General features: G+C 37.3%; 4 protein-coding genes across 6 annotated transcripts in view; 2 read left to right on the top strand and 2 right to left on the bottom strand.

Moving 5' to 3' along the window:
* Positions 1–182: 182 nt before the first annotated feature.
* LOC107569251 (nuclear cap-binding protein subunit 2-like) lies at positions 183–1,705 on the bottom strand. Its single transcript, XM_016255283.1, has 2 exons — positions 1,498–1,705; positions 183–782 (listed from the first exon to the last, which is right to left on the bottom strand). Exons 1-2 carry the CDS (start codon positions 1,570–1,572, stop codon positions 543–545), a joined length of 315 nt encoding a protein of 104 aa, XP_016110769.1. The 5' UTR covers positions 1,573–1,705; the 3' UTR covers positions 183–542.
* A 211-nt stretch (positions 1,706–1,916) lies between these two features.
* LOC107569249 (NAD-dependent protein deacetylase sirtuin-7-like) lies at positions 1,917–10,130 on the top strand. Its single transcript, XM_016255280.1, has 11 exons — positions 1,917–2,074; positions 2,495–2,519; positions 2,643–2,740; positions 3,336–3,440; positions 3,652–3,722; positions 3,872–3,944; positions 4,435–4,533; positions 4,715–4,951; positions 7,642–7,722; positions 7,842–7,948; positions 8,861–10,130. The coding sequence occupies exons 1-11, from the start codon at positions 1,970–1,972 to the stop codon at positions 9,060–9,062; spliced, it is 1,203 nt and encodes a 400-aa protein (XP_016110766.1). The 5' UTR covers positions 1,917–1,969; the 3' UTR covers positions 9,063–10,130.
* Positions 9,725–11,907, bottom strand: LOC107569250 (putative hydrolase RBBP9). Its single transcript, XM_016255282.1, has 5 exons — positions 11,692–11,907; positions 11,094–11,136; positions 10,909–11,014; positions 10,496–10,581; positions 9,725–10,413 (listed from the first exon to the last, which is right to left on the bottom strand). The coding sequence occupies exons 1-5, from the start codon at positions 11,785–11,787 to the stop codon at positions 10,190–10,192; spliced, it is 555 nt and encodes a 184-aa protein (XP_016110768.1). The 5' UTR covers positions 11,788–11,907; the 3' UTR covers positions 9,725–10,189.
* An 877-nt stretch (positions 11,908–12,784) lies between these two features.
* Positions 12,785–25,085, top strand: part of LOC107569252 (rho guanine nucleotide exchange factor 3-like) — a 58,440-nt gene continuing 46,139 nt past the window's right edge. For 2 of the 3 annotated variants that reach the window (XM_016255285.1, XM_016255284.1), the window contains exons 1-2: positions 12,786–13,023; positions 23,906–23,972. In XM_016255285.1, the coding sequence (XP_016110771.1) occupies positions 12,989–13,023; positions 23,906–23,972 (102 nt within the window). In that variant the 5' untranslated portion in view covers positions 12,786–12,988. Of the gene's footprint in view, positions 13,024–23,905; positions 23,973–25,085 lie in introns of all 3 variants that reach the window. The other variant, XM_016255286.1, reaches the window with a different exon arrangement.

Genomic DNA, 25,085 nt, shown 5'->3' with positions numbered 1-25,085 from the left:
GTCGTCAGGAGCCGCAGGGTTTAATTTGGATTTGTCTGTGCATGTTTTTTTTTACTCTCATAGGTTTTGTTACCATTGCCATGATACGACTGATAGACGGCAACCACTGGACTTAAAAATCATAATTTGTGTTCTACTGAAGAAACAAAGTCACCTACATCTTGGATGCCCTGGGGGTAAGCAGATAAACACCAAATTTTAATTTTTGGGTGAACTATCCCTTTAAGACCTTTGTTAATTTTCAAAACGCACAAAAGTAGAGCACAGCAGCTCAAATGTGCAGCTTTGGTGGAACTGAATTTCAATGCAAGGACAGAAATCACTTCTAATACTTCATTAGAAGTATCTTCATTTGTCTTTCTGATGGGTTTGGTACGACATGAAGGTTAGTAAATTATCCTTTAAAAGTTTGATTTGAATTGCCAGAGAGAGAGCGTGTATAAAAGTATGTGCAAGTTATTAAGTTTTTGAGGAGAAAAGTGAGCCAAACCTTCCTTAAAGAGTTGAGAGAGCTGGCAGAGGGAAGATTGAGGGCTCACATGTTAAGACAACACAATATCACAGCATTCAGGTCCTCTGTTGCAGAAACTGAAAGGATACTCGACGAAACAGAAGCCGCAGGCGGTCTTCTTGACTTTGTCGAGGCCGATGACGATCCTCTTGACATCTCCGCTCTTGGAGAAGAGCTCGTGCACCTGCTCCTCTGTGGTGTAGAAGGACAGGTTTCCCACATACAGCGAGCAGCTCTGCTTCAGCAGCTTCTCCTGCTCGTAACGGTTGCCCTGCAGAGAAGACAGCTTCAGCTCTCCGGTGTGCTCCAATGGACAACTCTCTGTCTGGGGTCTTGCACACCAACAGCCTGTCTTTGCTTTATTTTTTAAATTAAACCTATATTTCTATTCAGCAAGGACAATTTCCATCTCAAAACATCAGAGAGTCCTATAAAAAGACACTTGAGTCACAGTTTTTAAGTAGCAAATTAGAGTGATTTCTGAAGGATAATGTGACACTAAAGATTAAAGTAATGGCTGCTGAATATAGAGCTGTCATTATATCAAGTATAAAATATATTAAAATAGAAAACAGTTATTTCAAATGTAATAATAATAATAATAATAATAATGCAGCCTCGGTGAACACGAGAATCTTCTTTTTAAAAACAAAAACCCTGTCTCTAACATACTTTTTTTAAAAGGAGCTGTATGCATTAAACCGATTCTATTTGAGTAACAGATATACTAAATACTTCATATTTATTATCCAAGGGCTGCCTCACAAAAGGTAAACTAATGTGGAAGTTTTTTTTTTAAATAAATACATTCAAGGAACATTATCCATAAACATTTCTTCAATTGCAAAAATGCAATTCACTATACAGTTAAGTGTGTATAATACATAAATAAACGAAAGAGAAAAATAACTATAATATAATGGGGAAAATATAAAAGGTGCCAGAATGTTTGATGCATCCTTATCAAAAGGAAAAACAATGCTCACCTTAAAATGTTGGTCTCTATACTGGCTTACATCCACATATGAGTCGCTGAAAAGAGCATTTAATTTAATAGACATGGTGAAATGAATCAAACAGATTCAGGTTCAGAGAAACAGAAACAGAATCAAACCAGCATGGACGCAATGAAAGCGGAAGCGCGTCCTTCTTCTTCCTTCAGTTAACAATAGTTGAAGAGTGCATTACCGCCACCTACTGACACTCACTCACTCACACACATTCAGATGCTTTTATTTGTATATTTAATAAAATAATAATAGAAATGTTTTTTAAACGTTTTAGAGGACTTTTGCCTACTTTTCAGCTAAATCATCTCGGTCGGGCTGATAAAATGAAATGAAATAAAAAATAATATAAAATAACATTTCACTTTGACCGATGGCTCCACTTTTCATTTGTTTAATGCAAATCTCGTTTTGCCCCGCGAGAGCGGCAGCGTCACTGGCGAGATCCAGCATGGACGTGAACACAAACAGCGGCTGCTCTGCGCGAGCCGAACGAAAACAGCGAGAAAAGGCGAGAATAATCCAGCGAGAGAAACAACGACAGACGGTGAAGACGGTATGAATGCGAGGCATTACATCTCTAACACATAACGTCATTATAATGAGTCCATATGAGCAGAAACTGTAACGACGCGAAACACAGAGCGGCAGCGTTACAGCCGGCGACACGAGCTAATTATCTCCAGTTCAAAGCCCTGCAGAGATGTTCATGGGAACCGTGGTTTGTACCAGAATGCCGTTGCTAGTACAGTTACAGTATAAAAACTGGTGGTTTTGTGCCATGTAATCAACGAAATGAAATTATGGTTAGATTCTGAAGGCTTCTCACAGTGTTTGGAGGAGATTCAGTGTTATTTTTGACTTTGTTGTAGTCACGGTTACTCTACCTGCGGTTGCCATTGTTTTGGCCAGTTACAAGACAAGAAACTCGTTGTGTGCAGCTGAGTCTGGAGCCTGAAGTGTGTGTCTGTGGCAGGTCTCCAGGCTCCTCCTGAAGTGTGTGTCTGATCTTCTCTCTCTCTGTGGCAGGTCTCCAGGCTCCTCCTGAAGTGTGTGTCTGATCTTCTCTCTCTCTCTGTGGCAGGTCTCCAGGCTGCTCCTGAAGTGTTAGACGGAGCGGACGCAGGAGGACAGGGCTCTGCTGCAGGAGCATCAGGACACGGTGCAGGAGCTGAGTCGGAGACAGAGCCGCAGAGCCCTGCTCAAGAGGAAGCAGGAGGAGGTGGACACCAAGCACCATATACCGCTGATCTCAAACAGGCCTTGAAAAGCTCTTTAAACTCTTAATTCACCCTTACACAAGTTAAGGTTTTAAATCAGAACAACAGTCTTAAATTCAAAAAGTCATGGCATGGCACAGCAAAAAAAAAATCTTCCTCAGTGCAAATATCCAAACATTCTTAAATCAAGATACATTTACTGATGCAAAAAGAAGAAATGAAGTCTGGTTTTCTGAGAAACTGAACAACATTTTGTGAGATCATGCTTAAAACAAGAGCAAATATCTGAAAATGAAAATCTTGTTTTCCTTTTAAAACGAGTCAGTCCATTAGCATATATTTGTTCTTGTTTTAATCATAAACTTGCTTAATGTTTAATGAATTTGACAGGAAACAAGACTTCTTGCCATTTTGTAAATGTATCTTGAATCTTTAGACATTTGCACTGGAAAATGACAAAAATACTCAGAGAAACATCACTTTTTGATCAGAGAACTTAAGTTATTTCTATATTCTAGGGGTTGGAAGCAGAGCTATTCAAGTCTTGCATATTTCACTTTTTCAGTGATCATATAAATGTGGTTGTGGTGGTTGCAGGTGTTTGATGATGCTGAGAATCTGAAGGCTAAAGTGAGGCAGATGGCGGAGGCGCTGCAGCAGGCCAAGCATGTGGTCATCTACACCGGAGCAGGAATCAGTACTGTGCGTCTTTCTCATCTGTGCTGGAAGCTACAAACACACTCACTGCCATACTCTTTAGGAAACATGGCCTGATGAAGTGCATTAAATACACTGAAATATGTGTGACTTCTGCTCAGTTTAGTAATACCAACATGTGTTGTAAATGTTAGATATGTTGTCCATCTCGGTGTTGGTGCTGTGTTAATTATGTGAGTTTGTGTGTTCTCGTCAGGCCGCCTCTATCCCAGACTATCGGGGGCCCAATGGCGTGTGGACTCAGCTGCAGAAGGGCCGATCTGTGAGGTGAGGGGTCCACTATTACACTGCTTCCTGTCTAAAATATGGCTTTAGAGTTTAAGATTCAGTCCTGCCTACTATTTATTTATTTATTTTTCTAGTTGGGTGTGTTCTGGTGCCACATGTTAACATCTGTCTGTCTTTGTATCCATCAGTGCGTCAGATCTGAGTCGAGCTGAGCCCACTCTCACACACATGTGCATCTGGATGCTACACAAAGTCAAGATGGTGAGTGACAACACAGGGTTTAAGTTAACTGTTTCTGTGAATGATCAGAATCCCGCATACATACAGCACACTCACATTAAACTGTTTGTACTACCGCATATAGCAAATCTCAATTGACTGATTGTTTTTTATATATATATATATATATATATATATATGTGTATATATATATATATATATATATATATATATACTACATAGCATCTGCCTAGCAAGTAGCCACTGCCTGATTTTTTTATTTCAGCACAAAATGTAACCATATTATCACACAGCTCTTCATATGATGTAGGGTGATATATATACTATTCTGCTTGATTGTTTGTCATTACTAAATGTAACTATAATCTAGTCTAGCTAAGCACAACTATAATGCATAAATATATTAAGATATTATGACCATTAATTTCTTTCAGTAAAGCTTTTTTGAAACAACATGTATTGTGAAAAGTGCTACACGAGTAGATTGAATAACAGTTTGCATCTTCTGCAGGTTCAGCATGTGGTCTCACAGAACTGTGATGGTCTTCACCTGCGCAGTGGTTTGCCCAGACACGCTCTCTCTGAACTCCACGGAAACATGTTCATCGAGGTCTGGGAATGAGATTTTTCATATTTTAAATTTGTCATAAATTTTGAAGTGAAAGTGTCTTGATTCTTTTGTCTTAAAGGATAGCGCAAAGATCACAAAATCCAGTGTTGAGGAAAAAACATTATTTAAAATCTGTTCCTATAACATCCAATGTTTTGTTTATTATTCTTCCCTTCTACAGGTGTGTGATTCCTGCTCTCCAGCACGAGAGTTTATCCGGCTGTTTGACGTGACGGAGCGCACGGCCCTGCACAGACACGGGACGGGCCGCCTGTGTCCTCTCTGCAAAGCAGAGCTCAGAGACACTATAGTTCACTTCGGTGAGCGTGGCACTCTGGAGCAGCCGCTCAACTGGAAGGGGGCCGCTGAGGCGGCAGAGCAAGCTGACCTCATCCTGTGTTTGGGCTCCAGTTTGAAGGTGAGGATATGACTTCTGCAGCTTAAAGGGACAGTTCTCCCGAAAATGAAAATTGTCATCATTCACTCACCCTCATGTTGTTCCAAACCTGTGTAACTTTCTTTATTTTGCTGAACACCAAAAAAGATATTTAGAATTTTGGTAACCAAAGAGTTTTGGTTCCAATTGACTTCCCATAGTATTTGTTGTCCATATCATGAAAGTCAATGGGAATTGAAACTGTTTAATTAGCAAAATATCTTCAAAATGCATTATAATTTTTATTAAAAAAATAGTATGTTCCACAGTCGGTCATACAGGTTTGAAACTACATGAGGGTGAGTAAATGATATATCCCATTAGCCTTTACTATGCGGCAGCAAGATTAGTTTTTAACAAGCCAAAAAGTGCGCATGTCACACCCGGGTGTGCCTCACATGTCCTGAAAAGTGAAGCTGCAGGCTCTTTGATCACCCCCTGGTGGCTGGCTGCAGTACTGGTCATAAACCCTACCCTCTCCATGTAAACGAATGGGACTTAAATTGTTCGTTTTTGTGATCAGTTTGATGTTAGCTAGTAATTTGATGCTATAAAAATGGGGCGTGTCATTATGGTTGATTGGGTCTGCGCTCTACTGCGCAGACTCGCGCCAAACGAATCACTACTGCGCAGACTCGCGCTCCAAACGAATCTCTACTGTGCAGACTCGGGCTCCAAACGAATCTTTACTGCGCAGACTCGGGCTCCAAACGAATCTTTACTGCGCAGACTCGAGCTCCAAACTACTCTACTGCGCAGACTCGGGCTCCAAACAAATCTCTACTGCGCAGACTAGGGCTCCAAACGAATCTCTACTGCGCAGACTCAGACGGCCATACTGAGATGCTTTGGCTTCTCTTTTCTATAGTGAAAGGAATAGGAGATGCGTTGTCCATCTTTTTTTACAGTCTATGGTCACACCTCTGTTCATTAGTTTGCACTGGCTACCAGCAGCTGCTCATGTAAAATTCTTTGATGTTTGCCTAAAAAACCACCACTGGCTCTGCACCCTTTTACCTAAATTCATTACTTCAGACTTATGTGCCTCTAGAAGCTTGTGTTCTGCAAGTGAACGTCGCTTTATTGTTCATCCCAAAGAGGCACAAAATCACTTTCACAGACTTTTTCATTAACTGTTCCCTCCTGGTGGAATGACCTGGCCAACTCAATCCGAGCTGCTGAGTCCTTAACCATCTTCAAGAAACAAATAAAAACCCATCTGTTCCACCTTTATTTGACCCTCTAACTCTAGCACTCTCTATTCTATTTATTTTCTGTCTACTTATTATTATTATTATTATTATTATTATTATTATTATATCAAAAATATTTAATAAATAAATAAAAAAACCTTGCTGCTTGTACTGCATTAGACTAACCAGGATTTTAATTGTTGCTCTTTTGTTGGTTTGATTGCTTCTGCTGTCCTCATTTGTAAGTCACTTTAGATAAAAGCGTCTGCTAAATGACTAAATGTAAATGTGAACTGATGTAATCTAGAGGTACGTGGCTTGAATCTTAGGCTTCTGGTACCACACATGGATAAAAATACTAACACGATACTAAAAACCTAGTAGTCGGTACTGAATGATACCACCAAAAGTACAGTATACTCGATACCACGGTAGAAAAAAAACCTTATTAAACGTATTATTAATTATAGTTATCTCACCAAAATTTTTGCTCAATCAATTAATTTTTTTTCTATGAGGTAATTTGTTGCAATAGTCAGTAATAAAACAAGAATAAATAAACACACTAGAAGCAGTAGCATAAAAAAAACAATAGAATAAAGATACAAAATAAATGCTGCACATTTTTTCAGGTAGATCTAACAGTAGCATTCAAGTAATACCACAGAAATTGAATAATCAAATTCACAAGTACTTTATGGTTTAAAATCGCTTGAATTTATTATAATTTTTTGCTCCGATAATCTGTTTTGGTTCAACCTACATGCTAAGTTTTATAATACTGTAGAAAAACAAGTACCGTCAGGATTTTAAAATGTTGTTACTGACTTGATACTGAAGTATCGGTTCTCATGACATCCCTAGTTTAGAGGCATTGCTCATATTTTTTCCTTGTGTTATTTAAGCTTTAATGAAAGCAGCAGCAATATGAGATGTTAAAAGTTTAACATATGTGACCCTGGACCACAAAACCAGTCTTAAGTGTCAATTTTTTTTTAAATAGAGATGTATACATCATGTGAAATCTGAATAAATAAACTTTCCATTGATGTATGGTTTGTTAGGATAGGACAATATTTGGCTGAGATACAACTATTTGAAAATCTGAGGGTGCAAAAAAATCTAAATATTGAGAAAATCACCTTTAAAGTTGTCCAAATGAAGTTCTTGGCAATGCATATTACTAATCAAAAATTAAGTTGATATATTTATGGTAGGAAATTTACAAAATATCTTCATGGAACATGATCTTTACTTAATATCCTAATGATTTTTGACATAAAAGAAAAATGGATAATTTTGACCCATACAATGTATTGTTGGCTATTGCTACAAATATACCCCAGTGACTTAAGACTGCTTTTGTGCTCCAGGCTCACATATTGCAAAATTTGCCAAAATGACATTGTTTTGTACTAAATAAAATGTTGTACTTTCAGTAATGCAGCTGATGTCATGTATAGTGTGTTTGTCCATCAGGTGTTGAAGAAATACTCGTGCTTGTGGTGCATGAACAGACCAGCCAACAAAAGACCAAAGCTGTACATTGTAAATCTACAGGTAGTATTTCATTTCATAAAACCGCTCAATCTCTTGATCCTTTTGTTTTCCATCAAATTTAACATGACTTTCAGTTTATTTGTTCTAAAAGCCTGCTGTGTTTTCCTTATTTATTTTAGTGGACACCGAAAGATACCTTGGCCACTCTGAAAATTCATGGGAAGTGTGATGCTGTGATGGGTCTTCTGATGGAGGAGCTGGGTTTGGGAACACCAGTTTACAACAGGCAAGACCCACCTGAAGTGGAATACATGTCTAATATACTGTTAAGGTGCTGTAACATTAGCGGGCAAAACGTCTTCATTGCCAATAGTGTAGTGTAGTGTATATGAGGCATTGCTCAGACAGAATTCACTTTCAAACCATGCAGCTTTCTGTTGGTCAATACTACAAAGTCACATGACAAATGTGAACGCGCTGTGCAATCTTTGTGGGGAAATCTTTTACCCTCATACAAAATTCCTGAGCACACGAATTTTCCTATTTTTCCTGATTTCACTAATGTGACCGCACCTTTAAGCAGAAAGATAAGAGAGCATTGTGAATATTGTCACGGCTAAAGACGGTCTCTCATGTCAAACTGAGGGATGTCACAGCTACTGAACGTTTTTGCTCAAATCTCTCCCTCTTCTGTTAAGAGCAGTGATGACCGATTAGTCATAGTTAGAATAGTTTACAAGAATGCAATTCTAAACACCGTGAGGCTGTGAAGGAGACAGCCGAGTAGATGAGTTTGAGGAAGTGATGATGTTTATTGTCCCCGACGAATTCTGTAGTCCTGTTTAGACACTTGTTACAAATCGCCTTTTTCAAGACTTCACTAAAAATCTTAAGTAAAAATTAACTGAAGTATTTAAAATCATAGAATAAAATGTGAAAATATATCTTGAGCTTGTGTTGTTCACCGCTGACCTTATTTCAGGGATTTAACCAAAAACCCATTCAAATTTTTTTTACTTTAGAATAACAACCAGACGTGTTAATATGCTTGGTTTTGTTTTGTGTTTTTTGGCTAAAATGCTTGTTTTCTGGGGTTTTGGACTCGTATAACATGGCCTCAAGCCTGATTGCTGTGTGAAGTCTCATATTTTCATCCAAAACATTTATTAATATTGCCTGGGATTTTTATGAATAACAGATCACAAGACCCCATCTTCAGCTTGGCTAAACCACTCAGTCCGCAGGAGCAGAAGAGCCACACTCGTGAAGAGATAGCGCCACCTGCTGCTCTGGAGCACGCTTCACCAGACACACAGGCTCAGGGTGAAGCTACAGCGGTTCAAGGCGGCTGGTTTGGAAGAGGATACGCCAAAGCAAGGAGGAAAAGAAAGACTGTGTAGTTTCTAAAGCATGACATGCCACACAGCTGCTCAGTTGGGTTAGGATCACACTCACTGCTTGAATACATGTTTCTGATTGGCCATTACTGATGAATGTGATCTGAAAAGATATAGCTGTTTTCCTCTGAAAATAACTTATTGCAGAGTAAGCAGGTTTACATGATGGTTTGACTTTGCTAAGTGCACTTTACTTCCAATCTCAGGATTATAGAATAAGCAGTATATGATTCTTATGATCGCAGTTTTATGAGAACAGGCAGACATTTGTTGCTGCTGTTGTTTTTTCACCCAAAATTAAAAATGGTCTTTTACACTCATGTTGTTCCAAAAATAAAAGATAAAAACAGATGGAAGTGAATATAGACAGACAGACAGAATGGAACTGTTGCTGTAAAGAACAGCGTGAACATTCTGTTACACTTCCTTGAATGTGACACAATGCAATGTGTTTAGAACAACATGTGGATGCGTAATTGACAGCTCATCGTTTGTGTTAGACTTTAGATTAGACTTGTTTAAATGAAGTCAGTGTTACTGAATTGAGTAAAAATGAATGCTTTATTTCAGTCCACTATTAAAAGAATGAATGAATTTTATCAATTTAATTAATTAGATATACAGATCCTCAACCAAATGATAGAATGTGTATGTATTTCAATCAACTGAATTATGTTGACCCTTAATATGGTGCTATAACTGATTAGTACCAGGATTTACATTTGAACCTTCCCTGTTTAAATACAGGATTTTATGTCTACGTAAGAAGCAAGAAAACCCTCACATGTGTAAGAACTTGAACTGAGATCAGTGTTTGGACGCTGTTTGTGTTTGACTGCTGTAAGTGCCATTACTTCTACGTCTTTGATTTTGTATTAATCACTATGTTCGCTTCGTCTCAGTTTACACGGGCATTTTATTTCAGACGTGTGGATTTCTATGTACTACTGTAAAGAAAGCTTGAGTATTTGAAGATTTACATGATATACTTGTATTGAAAATAAATGAAAATGTTTCAACATCTGCCACAATAATACACCGCCATCACTTCTTCAAACATGCATGATTAATTTGGCCCCTAAAAAATAAAAATGAGTATTTCCAAACACAGACAGGATGAGTTTTTGTTTTTAGCTGTTGGTTTTGAGGCGTTTTATTACATCGATGAGCTCTGGAAAGGCTGTGTTCTGGAAATGCCCGCGGTCCGAGTATTTCTGTAGATCTGTCTTCAGTCCATCAGCCACTTCCTGTTGCTCTTCCCAGGGCAGGAAGGGGTCGTCTGTAGATCCGAACTGAATTATGAACTTCACGTTTGTTCTCATCTTCTCCCATTCCCATGGCCGGCTGAAATATCCTGAGCATAATGAGAGAAGGCACAATAGCACACAGCACACTGATGGTAACTGATGTTATGAGTGGTTTTTACTCAAACTCACCGCTCTCGCGTTCATTCTCATCTCCCAGGTCTGATGTGTACGCACCTACCAGAACAACCGCAAAAACATTGTGTGTTTCTGCATACCTGAAAGCAAGCAATCAGTTGAAAACAAATAGTTTAGAAATATTCCTCGTCACTGAAAACATGCATTTAGTCAGATTAGTAACCAGTTGTTTGGTGCAAGAAGTATTTGAATATTATAGTTTCAAACTTCTTTTATAAAACTGCTGGCAGGGATTGAATTGGATGATCATTCGGATGTATCCGATCCATATCAACAGAAAGAGAAGTAAACCAAATAAGAAGCATACCTATATAAATACATAGATTAAGTAAGTGCTTATTAATAAATGATATAATAAGCATAAAAGCAAACCTACTCAAATATGCATGTGAAGAATCACTCAGTACCTCATGGCTGCAGCGGCTCCTGAGCTGTGTCCGATGATGACCGTTTCTTCATCACACTTCAGCTGCTTCTCCATGAACGGCAGCCAGATGCTCTCTCTGGCAGTCACTGTCAACTCAAATACAATATATTATACCAGACATATGATTCAGATCTCCTGTAATACAGTTATGTGAATTTGTACTACCAGGATCCGGCATGTTCTTCAGCGTACAAGACACATCTGGAATCTGCACAAAATGATTTGAAAAATCATCACATAATATTCAACCACTGTAACCCTATAAAATCTACTGTATCATATTCCATATGCAAATGTCTAAAGCCTGCAAGTTATCAACATGATCAAAACTTTGCTGATAAACCACCTTCAGATCATGGTTCATGTGTCTTTGCTGTGAAACATAACTGATTTTTATGAAGTAAATGTAAGAATAACTTATTTTGTAATGAACACTCACGGGACTGAAGCGACAGATTTACTTTAGGTTTATTTGTTCATCATTGTGCTGCACTGCATTATATGCGATTGTTATTAAGATCTGGTTGATTAACATCGCAAGATATTATAATTCTCATCTCATAAATACCAGCAAATGCACCATATTGCACATTTTCCTCAGTTTCGGGCTCTGAGGTTTTTTTTTAATTTCCATTTCAAGGAAATGGTTTTCAGACTACTGTTTGGCATGTCAGGATTGAGTAAGGTGAAATGCAGCCTCTGTCATTATGACCGCTGAATGATGTCTGTGCATGATTTCATTCTCTCGTTCAACTCATCATACCTCGTTTATTCGCTGCTTTGCCCATCCATACCAGTTACAGTGCTCAATGTTCCCTGCGCCGTTTCCCGGCACGATCACTGCTCTCTTCAGAGGCATTACAACCCGAGCTCCGCTCCTCTGTCACACAGAGCCCTGCGCGGAAGTGACCCCTGCGAGGAAGTGTTGTTCTCCTGCTGCGCAGCGCCGCCTCGAGCACAGTCCGCCAGGCTGCTCTCCACAGCACCACAGCACCGGGGATATAAACTGGGAACCGCCAGAAATACTGGCAGAATTGTGAGATAAAAAGTCGCAATTACCTTTTTTTTCATTGCGAGGCGGAAGCGGCCTTCGCTAATGCTCACATACCATTTATGTATACATAATTTGCTTATTTGTTTTTTTTTTTTTTAGAGATAAGGTAGTAAAAAAAAACTAACTACAATTCTGGTGATAGATATGCCAGTTCATATTTTCATGAAGGAAATCATAATGAAATGTATAATTCACAGAATTCACAGTGGCTTATTATTCTGAAAAATTTATAGGCTACAGCGGGAAAACTGTTGAGTCGTATTTGATATTTTACCCCTCTTTCTCTCAACAATAATGTTGATGTTATTTGTCAACTTCTTATTTATTTATTTTAATTTTTTAAAAGGAGTGAGGTGCCTCAAACGTCGCAAGGGGGCGCAACGGTGTAACAAGGTCACTGCATGGTTGTGAAAATATGTATTTATTACATTAAAACCCGATCTCTTCAAATGATTTACATTTTTTATGAAAATGTTACACTGAAAGCAACAGATCTGGATAAGCTGGATTGATATGAAACATATATAACCTATAGCAAATCTAGTGTTTAATGGATGCAGTAACTTTAACTCTTTTTTAAATAATAAAGTTTTTTTAATCTTGAATCTTGAAAAAAAGGCACGTTACTTTGAGCCTTTTATTCATTAATTAATTCATTTTTGTGGGACAGATCCGTACAAGAGCATTGACGCCCGGGTGATCTGTCATCAGTAAACCTCTCCCATCCGACTGAGAGAGGAGTGTGTGTGTGTGTGTGTGTGTGTGTGTGTGAGTGTGAGTGTGAGTGAGTGAGTGTGTGTGTGTGTGTGTGTGTGTGTGTGTGTGTGTGCTAGCTTTTTTCATAGCAAAGTCTAAGTACTCGGCTAGTACGAAGCTGTTAAAGTTCACAAGTACGTGTGTGTTTGCTCTGCGAAAGACGCGTGCGCGTGTAAGTGAATATGAGCTGTATCAGTCAGTCGCTCAGTCGTGGTGTGAGCGAGCGGCTCTCTGGATAGCAGCAGATTCAATGCAAACGAGTGTCGGAGGTGATGAAGGATCAGGGTAAGGACTATTTCCATTATGAAATAAAGCGCTTATCTAGGTCTATATTTATTTAGTAATCATAGCAAATGTCAAAACTGGCTGATACTAACTTTTATTGGCCAATAAAATATGTATCAATCTCCTGACTGACAAGCACCCAGCTAACAAATATATGTTCTGAGAACTTTTCGCTAACGTTACGATAATGTTATGAAAACAGTATTTCTAAAAGTTCAAAACGTCCAGTTTTTTTTAAATGTTTAAAACCCCTTTCCTTGGTTATTGCGAACTTTAGAGAAAACATTAAGGCAGCATTTAATTTGATCTTTTTTGCAAACATTGTGGGAACGTTACATCTGAATGTTCTCTGAACGTTCTGAAACAAGTAGTAAGTTGTAACATTGAAATACGTTAGAGGAACGTCCAACTAAAAGGTTTCAGGAAAAACAGTCCACGAACGATGTGTAAAGAACATTTAAAGAACATTATTAGAGACAAACATTCTGTTAATGTTACTGGACGAACTTTTGTTTACAACTTTTCCCAAAGTTTTGAGAATATTCCCTGTTAGCCTATAACTTTTCCTGGATAAAATATTTGGCCTTTTGGATGCTCATAGAAAATAATCCTCTGTAATCATCTGTTACGCTTGCTAATTCTATCTTTCCAAATTTCACCCAAATATGAAAGTCTTTAAAAGCACAAGATAACTTATATCTTATTATATACAGTGGAGTCTGCATTGAAAATTTAGCATTTCAAATCTAATTTAAACTCTGAAATATACAGACTTTTTTAGGAGTGGATATGCACTCTTTCATATGTGTTCCAGAAAGTGACATCTCTCTCTATAAACACACACACACACACACACACACACAGCACTGTAATTCACTAGTGAGCCTGTCTGAGCGTTTCTTTCTTAGCTTTTCACATGCAGAGTCTCCAAACATAACATGATGGTGTGGAATGCTGGATCTCTCTTGTGTTTTGAATTGTAGGAGAAAGGTTTTGTGCGGGTTTTTGCTTGAGGGCTTCAGGCTTGGTTGGTTAGTCTCTGGCCTCTGCATGTCTTTGTTTGAGAGTAGGGCAGTAGGTGGTTTTCGTTCTGTGTGATCAGACATGTTAGAGTCTGTCATGACAGCTGTGGCCACGGGTAGGACTATACTTTTATTCCCTGTATATTTAGATACTGCAACAGATGTCTCAGTGACCGAGGGGTTCAGAAGTCACGGTGTCTATAAAGATATGAACTTGTAAGCCAGAAGGACAGATGAACAATCACTGGTCACAGTACAGCAGATCTCTCACCTGTCCAGTATGTTGGCAGACCCCACGAGGTCAGCTTCAGGTCTGTCTCTCTGTGAAAATCCACAACAGTCAGATTTTCTGGCTGCGCAGGCCGATCAGAGATGACAGCCGGATGGGCGAGGAGAGCAGCGAAGCGTGTCGAGTCGTAATCCTCAGCTAATGTGTTCAGAATAACCTTCTGACCGGGCCTGATCCTCGCGCTCCTCTTCCTTGGTTGGATTAGAGAAGTTTTCTTTGCTCTTTTCACGGCAGACCCAGGCCGGCTTCTACAAACGCTTGTGATCAGCCTCTTCTCTCCCACAGCGCACATGTCTTACATGCCCATGTCTCATAGAGAGCCCATGATTATATGTATTATAATGATAATCTCTGTTATTTGAATTAAGAGCACTGTAGATCTTTTGATTCATACAGTACGTGTCAAAAGTTTAGAATAATTTTCTGTTGTTTTTTGTAAGGATCTCTTATAATGCTCACAAAGGCTGTATTTATTTGGTTAAAATGCAGTAAAAATAGTAATATTGTGAAATATTATTACAATTTAAAAGAAATATTTTATATTTAAATATATTGTAAATTATATTTTATTTCTGTGATCAAAGCTGTATTTTCAGCATCATTACTCCAGTCTTCAGTGTCACATGATCTTCAGAAATCATTCTTAACTGGTGCTCAGTCATAGTCAATTATCATTGGTACTTAATTATTAATAATCATTCCTATTAATACCAAGGTCAAAAGCAGTTTTTGCTGCTTAATATTTGTGTGGAAATCATGATACATTTTTTTCAGGATTCTTTGATGAATTAAAAGTTCAAAGAACAGCATTTATTTAAAATAGAAATCTTTTGTAACATTATAAATGTCTTTAATGTCAGTTTTGATCAATTTAATGTGCTCCTGCTGAATAAAAGCATTGATTTTTATTTACATTGATAATAATCAGAAATGCTTCTTGAGCAAAATCAGAATGATTTCTGAATATCATGTGACACTGAAGACTGGAGTAATGTTGCTGACAATTGCATTACAAGAATAAATTGCGGTTTGATCAAATAAATATAATCTTGGCAAGCATAAAGGCTTCTTTCAAAAACATTATAAATATTCCAAACTTTTGACCGTTAGTGTACACCTCAGCTATAAAAAGGGGATCTGAAACTTCACATGATCATAATGATCTCCATTATTTCCCATGAGATATAACCAATGACCATGAACAGCGACTTTCCAAACCTGTATGCAGTCATTCCAAAATTAACATTTTGTCATATTTTTTTCACTTTCATGTCATTATGAAACCCAGCATTTTCTGGCTGCGCAGGCCGATCAGAGATGACAGCCGGATGGGCGAGGAGAGCAGCGAAGCGTGTCGAGTCGTAATCCTCAGCTAATGTGTTCAGAATAACCTTCTGACCGGGCCTGATCCTCGCGCTCCTCTTCCTTGGTTGGATTAGAGAAGTTTTCTTTGCTCTTTTCACGGCAGACCCAGGCCGGCTTCTACAAACGCTTGTGATCAGCCTCTTCTCTCCCACAGCGCACATGTCTTACATGCCCATGTCTCATAGAGAGCCCATGATTATATGTATTATAATGATAATCTCTGTTATTTGAATTAAGAGCACTGTAGATCTTTTGATTCATACAGTACGTGTCAAAAGTTTAGAATAATTTTCTGTTGTTTTTTGTAAGGATCTCTTATAATGCTCACAAAGGCTGTATTTATTTGGTTAAAATGCAGTAAAAATAGTAATATTGTGAAATATTATTACAATTTAAAAGAAATATTTTATATTTAAATATATTGTAAATTATATTTTATTTCTGTGATCAAAGCTGTATTTTCAGCATCATTACTCCAGTCTTCAGTGTCACATGATCTTCAGAAATCATTCTTAACTGGTGCTCAGTCATAGTCAATTATCATTGGTACTTAATTATTAATAATCATTCCTATTAATACCAAGGTCAAAAGCAGTTTTTGCTGCTTAATATTTGTGTGGAAATCATGATACATTTTTTTCAGGATTCTTTGATGAATTAAAAGTTCAAAGAACAGCATTTATTTAAAATAGAAATCTTTTGTAACATTATAAATGTCTTTAATGTCAGTTTTGATCAATGTAATGTGCTCCTGCTGAATAAAAGCATTGATTTTTATTTACATTGATAATAATCAGAAATGCTTCTTGAGCAAAATCAGAATATCAGAATGATTTCTGAATATCATGTGACACTGAAGACTGGAGTAATGTTGCTGACAATTGCATTACAAGAATAAATTGCGGTTTGATCAAATAAATATAATCTTGGCAAGCATAAAGGCTTCTTTCAAAAACATTATAAATATTCCAAACTTTTGACCGTTAGTGTACACCTCAGCTATAAAAAGGGGATCTGAAACTTCACATGATCATAATGATCTCCATTATTTCCCATGAGATATAACCAATGACCATGAACAGCGACTTTCCAAACCTGTATGCAGTCATTCCAAAATTAACATTTTGTCATATTTTTTTCACTTTCATGTCATTATGAAACCCAGCCCAATCTCACGAGAAAACATGACTCTTTTATGAGGTTATGAGTTTGTACGATGTGACTTGGACAAAATGCAATGTTTAGAAAAAAAGCAGGAAGGTTCACCCAGTCACTAAGATGAAATCAAAATGAGATTAAACTAATTCATACAAATTAACCACCAAATCCAAAATGTAAAATAGTAACAAACTGCCATGAGATTGTGTTGTGTAAACCTGTATGACTTTCTGTCTTCCATGAGATGCTTCACAGATTATACATGTTGACATTTTCCATACAACATAGTTGAACATTGAACATTTGTCATAATAGATTCAGCCTCATGTCCTTCCAAACCCATAAAACCTCTGTTCATCTTAGCTGAAGATATTTTGATATTACAGGTTTTCTGAACAGACATGCTCACTTAATTTGATCCTAACATATGCACATAGGGCACATCAAATATGGTATGGACAAACACTCAAACATGATCGTGAGACGTGCAAGGACAGTGAGGTTTATTTTTGCATCAAGCATGCACATTTAGCTTCTGTTCAGCTGTACTTTTCAGTTTACAAAGATGAAGGTCATACAGGTTTGAAACGACACGGGTGAATAAACAATGACAACATTTTCATTTTTGGGTGAACTATAGCTTCAAGCACTGAAAGGTCCTGATGTGAAAGTGAAAGATCCCACACAGAGGTTTGTGAATTACCAGGGTTTTCTGATTTTGAGAAGAGAAATACTTCTGTTATGTTCATGGGAGGAAGTACGAGTTTAGACAGAACCAGCAGGCAGAAAACTCCCTTTTTTCCTGCACAGGTCAGGTGCTGTCTGTGCACGCTTACTCGAAGCTCAAACTGTTTATGAGTCTCTATAGAAACAGACACGGCCTTCATCTCTAGCCTGAAATGATATCAGAATGTTCCTTCACTGCTTACTGCAAGGAGATACTGTGAAGATTCACACAGACAGATAGACAGACAACACTCAGCAATGCAGGCTTGAGAGAGTCAATGAAAACTCAATATGTAGTTTCTCAAGCCTAACGTGACCAGCTTCGTTAAATCTTACATTTAGGCAATTGAGTTTAGAATATCAATATAATGACAGAATGGCAAAATATTCAAGCAGATTGAAACATTTTTGACCACTAGACTTTTGGTCATAGTCCCAAAAGGTCTCGAGGACCATTAGGTCAAGGTCCCATTGAGACATACAAAAAAACGATTGTAGGATTTATATTGAAACAGCTTTGACTCAGAAATTGCTAGTAATTTGTATACACATACTTACAAAGAAATGGCGGATAACACTGAATTAAATGAAACTTTGAAGTAGTATTTTTGTAAAACTCCATTAATGCTGTCCTGACGTCTGATGGAGTTTTATGTGAAAATGCCATCAAAATTCCCTTGGTTATTTTTTTATAATAAGAGGCTTGAAGAAATTAGAAGAAATTCATCTGAAATGTTTCTCATGTAAAACTATTTTTGTTAAAATACAAAATTGTGGTTGGGATTTCTAGACCAATGTTTCAAAAGATATAAGTGTCTGACCCTAAAACTGCAACCGGAAATATACAGACCCTCTCTATTTAGTGTGCTAAATTCATTTACCATGCCAAAAAACATCTGCCATAGGTTTTTATAGGCTACCATCGACTCCCAAACAGTTTTTTCAAATATAGTTTATTTACTGATAACCAGACATGTTAGTCACATTGTAGCTTTGAGACAAACGAGTTTCCCTTCACAGTGTTCAGAAAGCAGAAGAGATGGAAAGGCCTTGAAACATGGGAAGTGAGTGACTGGGAAATGTCGAGCTGTAGTTTGGAGTCGAGTTACACTGAATCAGATTTTCTTACAGCTGTTGAGCAGCTCAGTTTGCACCTCCTGTTCTCACATACTCGCTCTTTCTTGAACTGAGAGCTCCATGCGCTCCCTTGTGTCCTGCGGCGTGTGAAAAGAGCCTGCGAACGAGATTGCCTAATTCAGCTGTCAATCATCAAGTTTTGTTAACACATGCTTTTATTGAGGACGGTAAAAGACGTGGCCAAAAAATTTAGAAAATGTAATTATAATTAAATATAACTGTCAGTATTTATTTTATGTTGTCAAAAAAACACTGTGCACATGACTATGAGTGTTTTTATTTGTAACATATAATTGTAATCCCTTTGTCATGAATAAGCTGGAGTCTTTCTGGTCTGCTTTGGCTTTCTGCACCTGTTGTCCAAACTGAAGCCATGATGCCGACTGCGGCTCAGCTGTGATTAACACGCCTGGTTTAAACTGACAGGTGGGTTTTTGCCCACATTGCTTGTTGTATCTGTGACGTCAGCAGAGGAAGGGACTCTCAGTCTCTTTGTGGTAAAATAGGGGGTTTCTTTATACCACATATGCCTTTTTAGATTCAAGTAAACTATTGTTGCCTTATAAAACTGAAATCACTTTTCAAGCAAAACATTTCACTGGAAAAAGTTTGCAGATATTTTGAAATACAGCTTTTATTCTGGGTGAGAACCAATCAGCTGTGAGCAAATGAAGTGACATGTATCTGATGTAATAAAGCCACTCCCCCTGTTTCTCTTGCTCCGAATTAAGAACAAAATTGCCTGGCTTTTGATGCTAATTATTTATTATTTTTATAATTAATATTAAGCTTTTCAGTTCATGTAAAAAAATATATTTAGAATATTTTATTTATATTATATAAAAAAAAAAAAATTTTAATGACTAAGCTTACATGTTTTCTTTAGTTGTGAATCTAAATAAATGATTAACTAAATAAGTTCAGTTGATCTGCTTTGCTATGAAATAGTCAGATGTTTTCTTTCAGCTGTCTTAAACTTTCACGACAACTGCTCTAGTTTTGTTTCTAGTATTCTAGTTTCAGTAAAGCACTTTTTGGGTGATTGTACATACATATTTATTAAACTTTGTATTTTAAATAGTAGAAAATACAGTGAAACTGTGCACCTGTAACACTTGTTGCTGTGTAGAGCAGAAAGAGTGCACGACGAAGATTATTTTTTATTAGATACTGTTTTAAGTGTCAAAAGTGGTTTGAAGGAAGAATTTAGGATGTTTGTACCTTGATTTTAATAGATGCCATGGTAGCACTTTACAAAAAGGTTCATTACTTAACCACTTTAGTTAACATGAACTAAGCATGAACAATATTTCTGCAGCATTTATTAATCTTAATTCATGTTCATTTCAACATTTACTAATGCATTATTAAAATCAAATGTTGTGCGTGTTAACATTAGTTACAACAATTGTATTTTCATGAACTAACATTAAAGATGAATAAATACTGTAATAAATGTATTGTTCATTCATGTTAGTTACTACATCATTAACTAATGGAACCTTATTGTAAAGTGTTACCGATGTCATATTTGTAAGGGCAGGATGTCTGATGGCTTTAAAGGGTGAGGCTCTACACTCATGATGTCATGGCTAGTCCTGCGTTGCCATCATGTTCAGTGCAGTTGTGTGTGAGTGTGTGTGTGTGTGTGTGTGTAAGAGTATGTGTTTGTTTGTTTGTGTGTGTGAGAGTATGTGTATGCGTTTTTGAGACAAATGAGGACATTAATTTGTATAATGACAAAGGTATGACATATGTATTACAAGGAGAAGGTGACTTTTCAGGACATTACCCCATGTCCCCACTTTTCAAAACGCTTATAAATCACACAGAATGGAGTGTTTTGAAAATCTGAAATAGCACAAAGTTTCCTGTAAGGGGTAGGTTTAGGGGTAGGGTTGGTGTAGGGCAATAGAATATACGGTCTGTACAGTATAAAAACCATTACGCCTATGGGATGTCCCCACTTTTCATAAATGTAAACCTGTGTGTGAGTGTGAGTGTGTGTGTGTGAGAGTGAGTGTTTGTTTGTGTGCCCGTTTTTGTGACAAATGAGGACATACATTTGTATAATGACATATACTGTGTGTGTGAGTGTGTGTGTGTGTGTGTGTGTGAGAGAGTATGTGTGTGTTTGTTTGTGTGTGTGTGTGTGTGTGTGTGTACCTACTTAACCATATTTCATAAATTTGTACCCAAAAGTGAGCTAAACCTGACAAAATCTCCAAAACCTCCCTTTGGGGATGTCCTCATTTGTAAAACAGGTATAAAAATAAAATAAACAAAGTTTTTTTTTAATTGTAAAAATACAGAAAGTTGTGAGTGAGTGAGTGAGTGAGTGAGTGAGTGAGAGTGTGTGTGGGTGTGATTCCAAGTACAAACATATATTTTCAGACACACAAAGTCATGCACATTATGCACATTACACAGTCTATACTCATAAGCACATGATGCCAGTAAGACTTTTCATGGAAAAGAAAATATAAAAAATTTTGAAGAAAAACACATGACAAGCCTGTGCCCCAATCCTGCTTAAAGACAAACTAACAGGTCTGTGAGAGCTAGAATTCTTGCTGGTTGGTAGGTGATCAAATACTTATTTCATGCAATAAAATGGAAATTAATTATTTAAAAATCATACAATGTGATTTTCGATTTTTTTTTTTTGATTCTGTCTCTCACAGTTGAGGTGTACATACGATGAAAATTACAGATCTCTCCATTCTTTGTAAGTGGGAAAACTTGAAAAATCAGCAGTGTATCAAATACTTATTTGCCCCACTGTACATGTATTCAGTGTTTCGTCCTATCTGCTTCTACAAACCACATCAGTGTCTTTAACCCTGGCCAGTTTCCATAAGGGGGTCAGTGTGCGCGGATTTAATTACAGCACAGTATATATAGCAGATCAGTATTGATCAGACCAGATCTGCTGTGTGTGTGTGTGAGAGTATGTGTGTGAGTGTGTGAGTGTGTGTGTGATTGTGTGAGTGAGTGTGTGAGTGTGAGTGTGTGTGTGAGAGAGCGAGAGAATGTGTGTGTGTGTGTGCGTGTGTGTGCGTGCGCGTGTCTGTGTCTGTGAGTGTGAGTGTGAGTGTGTGTGTGCAGTAGGTGCAGTCTAATGTCAATTAAGTTAAAGATGCTGTACATTAAGTCCTGATAGTACAGTTCAAATACAACCTGCAAACCTTCAGAAGATGAATTTTGATCCATATATTTTCACCTCAGAGTTTGTCTTCTGATATATAACAATATGACTTAAAGTTGCGCTTCTAAATAAGCCACGAGAGGCTGATACGGTGATCTGTTCATGATCACTTTAGCTTCCACACGTTTGAGCTTCTGTTTACGATTTTGATGTCCTTCATGTATGAACATCAGAAAATGTTTATCTGTACTGTGAAAAGCCTAAATTAAATCTGTTCATCATATACAGTCCAAGAAGACTGCTTAATAGATGTGGATTTCTTTTACAATGTTGCTTGCTTTGACTTTAAGTGAATTGACAAAAATTAGAGTATTAAAAAACAGAATATTAAAAATATCTTAATTTTTGTTCTGAACATGAACTAAAGTCTTATGGATTTGGAATGAGATAAGGGTGAGTAAATGATGACTGAGTTTTCATTTTTGGGCGAACTATCGGTTTAACTTGGTGGATAAATCAATCATGGAACCTCTGAATGGTGTATTTTCCATATAGAGTCAGTACACTGGATTTGGTGTAGGGTTTACAATTTTTTTTAATTTTCAGAAATTGCTAATAAATTACACAAAATAATTACAAAGAAATGCCAGGTAACACATTTTATTAAATGTGAAATTTTCAAGTAGAAGGACTTGAGAAAGACATTTTCTTGTAAAACATACTTCAGCAATCTTTATTTTTAACTTTGAAAAACTCATTTTTACAATAAAAAATAACATAAACCAAAGATTAATTAGTGAAACTTTGACTATAACAGACAGTGCATGCATTTGTTATGGTTGATTATTACATAATAGTAAATGTCTCTTGAGTTTTGACCGTTTCATGTTCTCAGCAATCAATAATTCACCACACAAATCTTGTTCATTCTTGTTGCATGGGAATCTATATTTAATTTAGTATGGATGATATGTTTTACCGTGCATTAATTGGATTTGCTGTAAACTTTAATGGCAGCTGTAGCTTCGCCATAAACGTAAGTCTCCTTCGGCTGTGAACTGTACTGGAATCCACTAACATGAGGATCATTCTGTGTGTGAGATTCAGCTCAGCTTGAGAGTCTGAATGAAGTTATCGTGCTGTCACACCAGTAGCTTGAATAAAACATATTCATATTTTCTTAATAAAATTAGGCATTCTATCAGTTTTCAACCTCACATGTGTGACAACACAGAGGATGCAAGTTCAAATATTTGGAGAAGCATGAGCTAAAATGAGCTACCTTGTCACAATAGCCAGCGGCACAAAAAGCACAGTGTCTGTCATTACCTGAGGTTCTGGGTCAGAAGAAGGTCATTCAGCCTGTCCCGTCTGCCGCATAGAGACTGTCGATCTGTTTACAAAACTGCAGTGAATGGAAAAGTCTCCATGCAGGTGAAAAACCATGTCATCTTTCAGTTTCTGGATGCTATCGGTTGTCTAATGTGTCTTACTGAAAAACCAAAGTGATTTTCCATCATGCAGCAGCTCATCTGTCATGTATTTTGCCTGCCTTAAGGTGCGGTCACATTGGCGAAATTTCCACAAAAGTACACAAAAAAAGGTCCATTGCTGATTGTGCAGCAATATATGAATCACTCAGAAGTTACTTTCAAACCAAGCAGTTTGCTGTTGATCAGTGTAATGAATTACTGTGACCAACATGACTTCCTATTTAGACACTTTTCAGCAAGCATCATTTAGCTTGTGTTAACCACAGACCTTATTTCAGGCAAATTAACCAAACACCCATTCAGAAAGTCCATTAACTTCAAGATGAACAGTGAAGTACTAAAATGCCAACTCGCTTCCAAAAATACCTTGTCCCTACAGAGCTCTATTGAAATGGCTGGATTTCATACCATGAAAATTCATCAGACAATCTGACCTCAACTTTAGACTGCATCATATTGTCTCTCTGTGACAGCGAGTCTGTGTTGGCCTCTGATTATCACTCCATCTATCTGATCCTGTTTCTGTCTTGTTTTCTCCCACCAGGCCGATGTTGCAGAGGAAGGAGTCACTTTCTGTCCTCTCTACATCAGAGAAGTGGCTCTTCAGTGGGGTGAGTTCAGATGTTATGTTGTTCTTGTGGTTCATTCACAGGAAGAGTGCGTACACAACAAGAAGTGTTCTTTCTCTGAGTTTTGAAAACTGTCTCCCAATCCTGATCCAAAATCACATTTAAAATGTGACCTGTCGGGTTGGGAAACAGTTTATTAGTGTATTTTTAGTTTATAATGTGTCTCAGTGTTTTTGTCCATACAATGAAAGTCAGTGGGGTCTAATGTTTTTCCATTCCACTAAAGAAAGAAATATGCACAGGTTTTAAATGACATGAGGGATAGTAAATAATGACAGAATTTTTAGGTGAACTATGCGTTTAGCCTAAATGATGTGTGTTTTCATATGGTTAGAAGACAAATAATGTCTGCTTAAATCAATTTCAGGGAGCAAATATTGTCAGCTAATAAAAAAATAGAGTTAATTTTCAGCTTTGTAATGTGAGTCTGTAAGGTGGGAGAATATCTGTCCTTTCATTCTCTCTTTCTCCATGGGGTTTTCTTTGTGTAGATCTGGAATTACTTAAGTCACTTCACGTACGTTACTTTCCAAACCAAATTTACCAGTGATAACCTAGTGAAACAAATGTATTCCATGCAGAAACAAATCACCAACATAACTAACTTTCCTCATTTCCAGATGAAAGCTTTAACCTGCCTTCATAACCAGCAAAACGAGCTGGGTAAAAAAGCTTAATCGTGACCAGATCAACACATGAACAGCTAGACCTGCACAAAATATCATACAGCAACCAGCAGCCATGGAAATTCATACTGGCTTTTCAAAATTACTTTTAGAAAGCTTTACCTCAATATATTTTTCAGTGTTTGACTGTGTCAGACTACCCATACATGTGCAAAAAATAATAGAAATTCTTGTCATGTTCGCTATATGTTCAGGGGACGATTATTCAGACTTTACTTCCCTTGAGCTGCCACATAAACAGTCATTCAGAAATATGAGATAGTCCAAGAGCCGAGCCATATCTCTTGGACATTTCTGTATAAAAGCACAAGGTCAGCTAGTGCATGTGATTCCACTGTGATGAAGACATTTTGGTTTATGACTTAATGAGATAGCAATATGGCTGATGATTACAGAGAAAGCAGTGATG

The sequence above is a fragment of the Sinocyclocheilus grahami genome, unplaced genomic scaffold, assembly GCF_001515645.1.
Source record: "Sinocyclocheilus grahami isolate Dianchi unplaced genomic scaffold, SAMN03320097.WGS_v1.1 scaffold1326.1, whole genome shotgun sequence".
NCBI classification, from domain to species: domain Eukaryota; kingdom Metazoa; phylum Chordata; class Actinopteri; order Cypriniformes; family Cyprinidae; genus Sinocyclocheilus; species Sinocyclocheilus grahami.
This window is presented reverse-complemented; position numbering and strand designations above follow the sequence as displayed.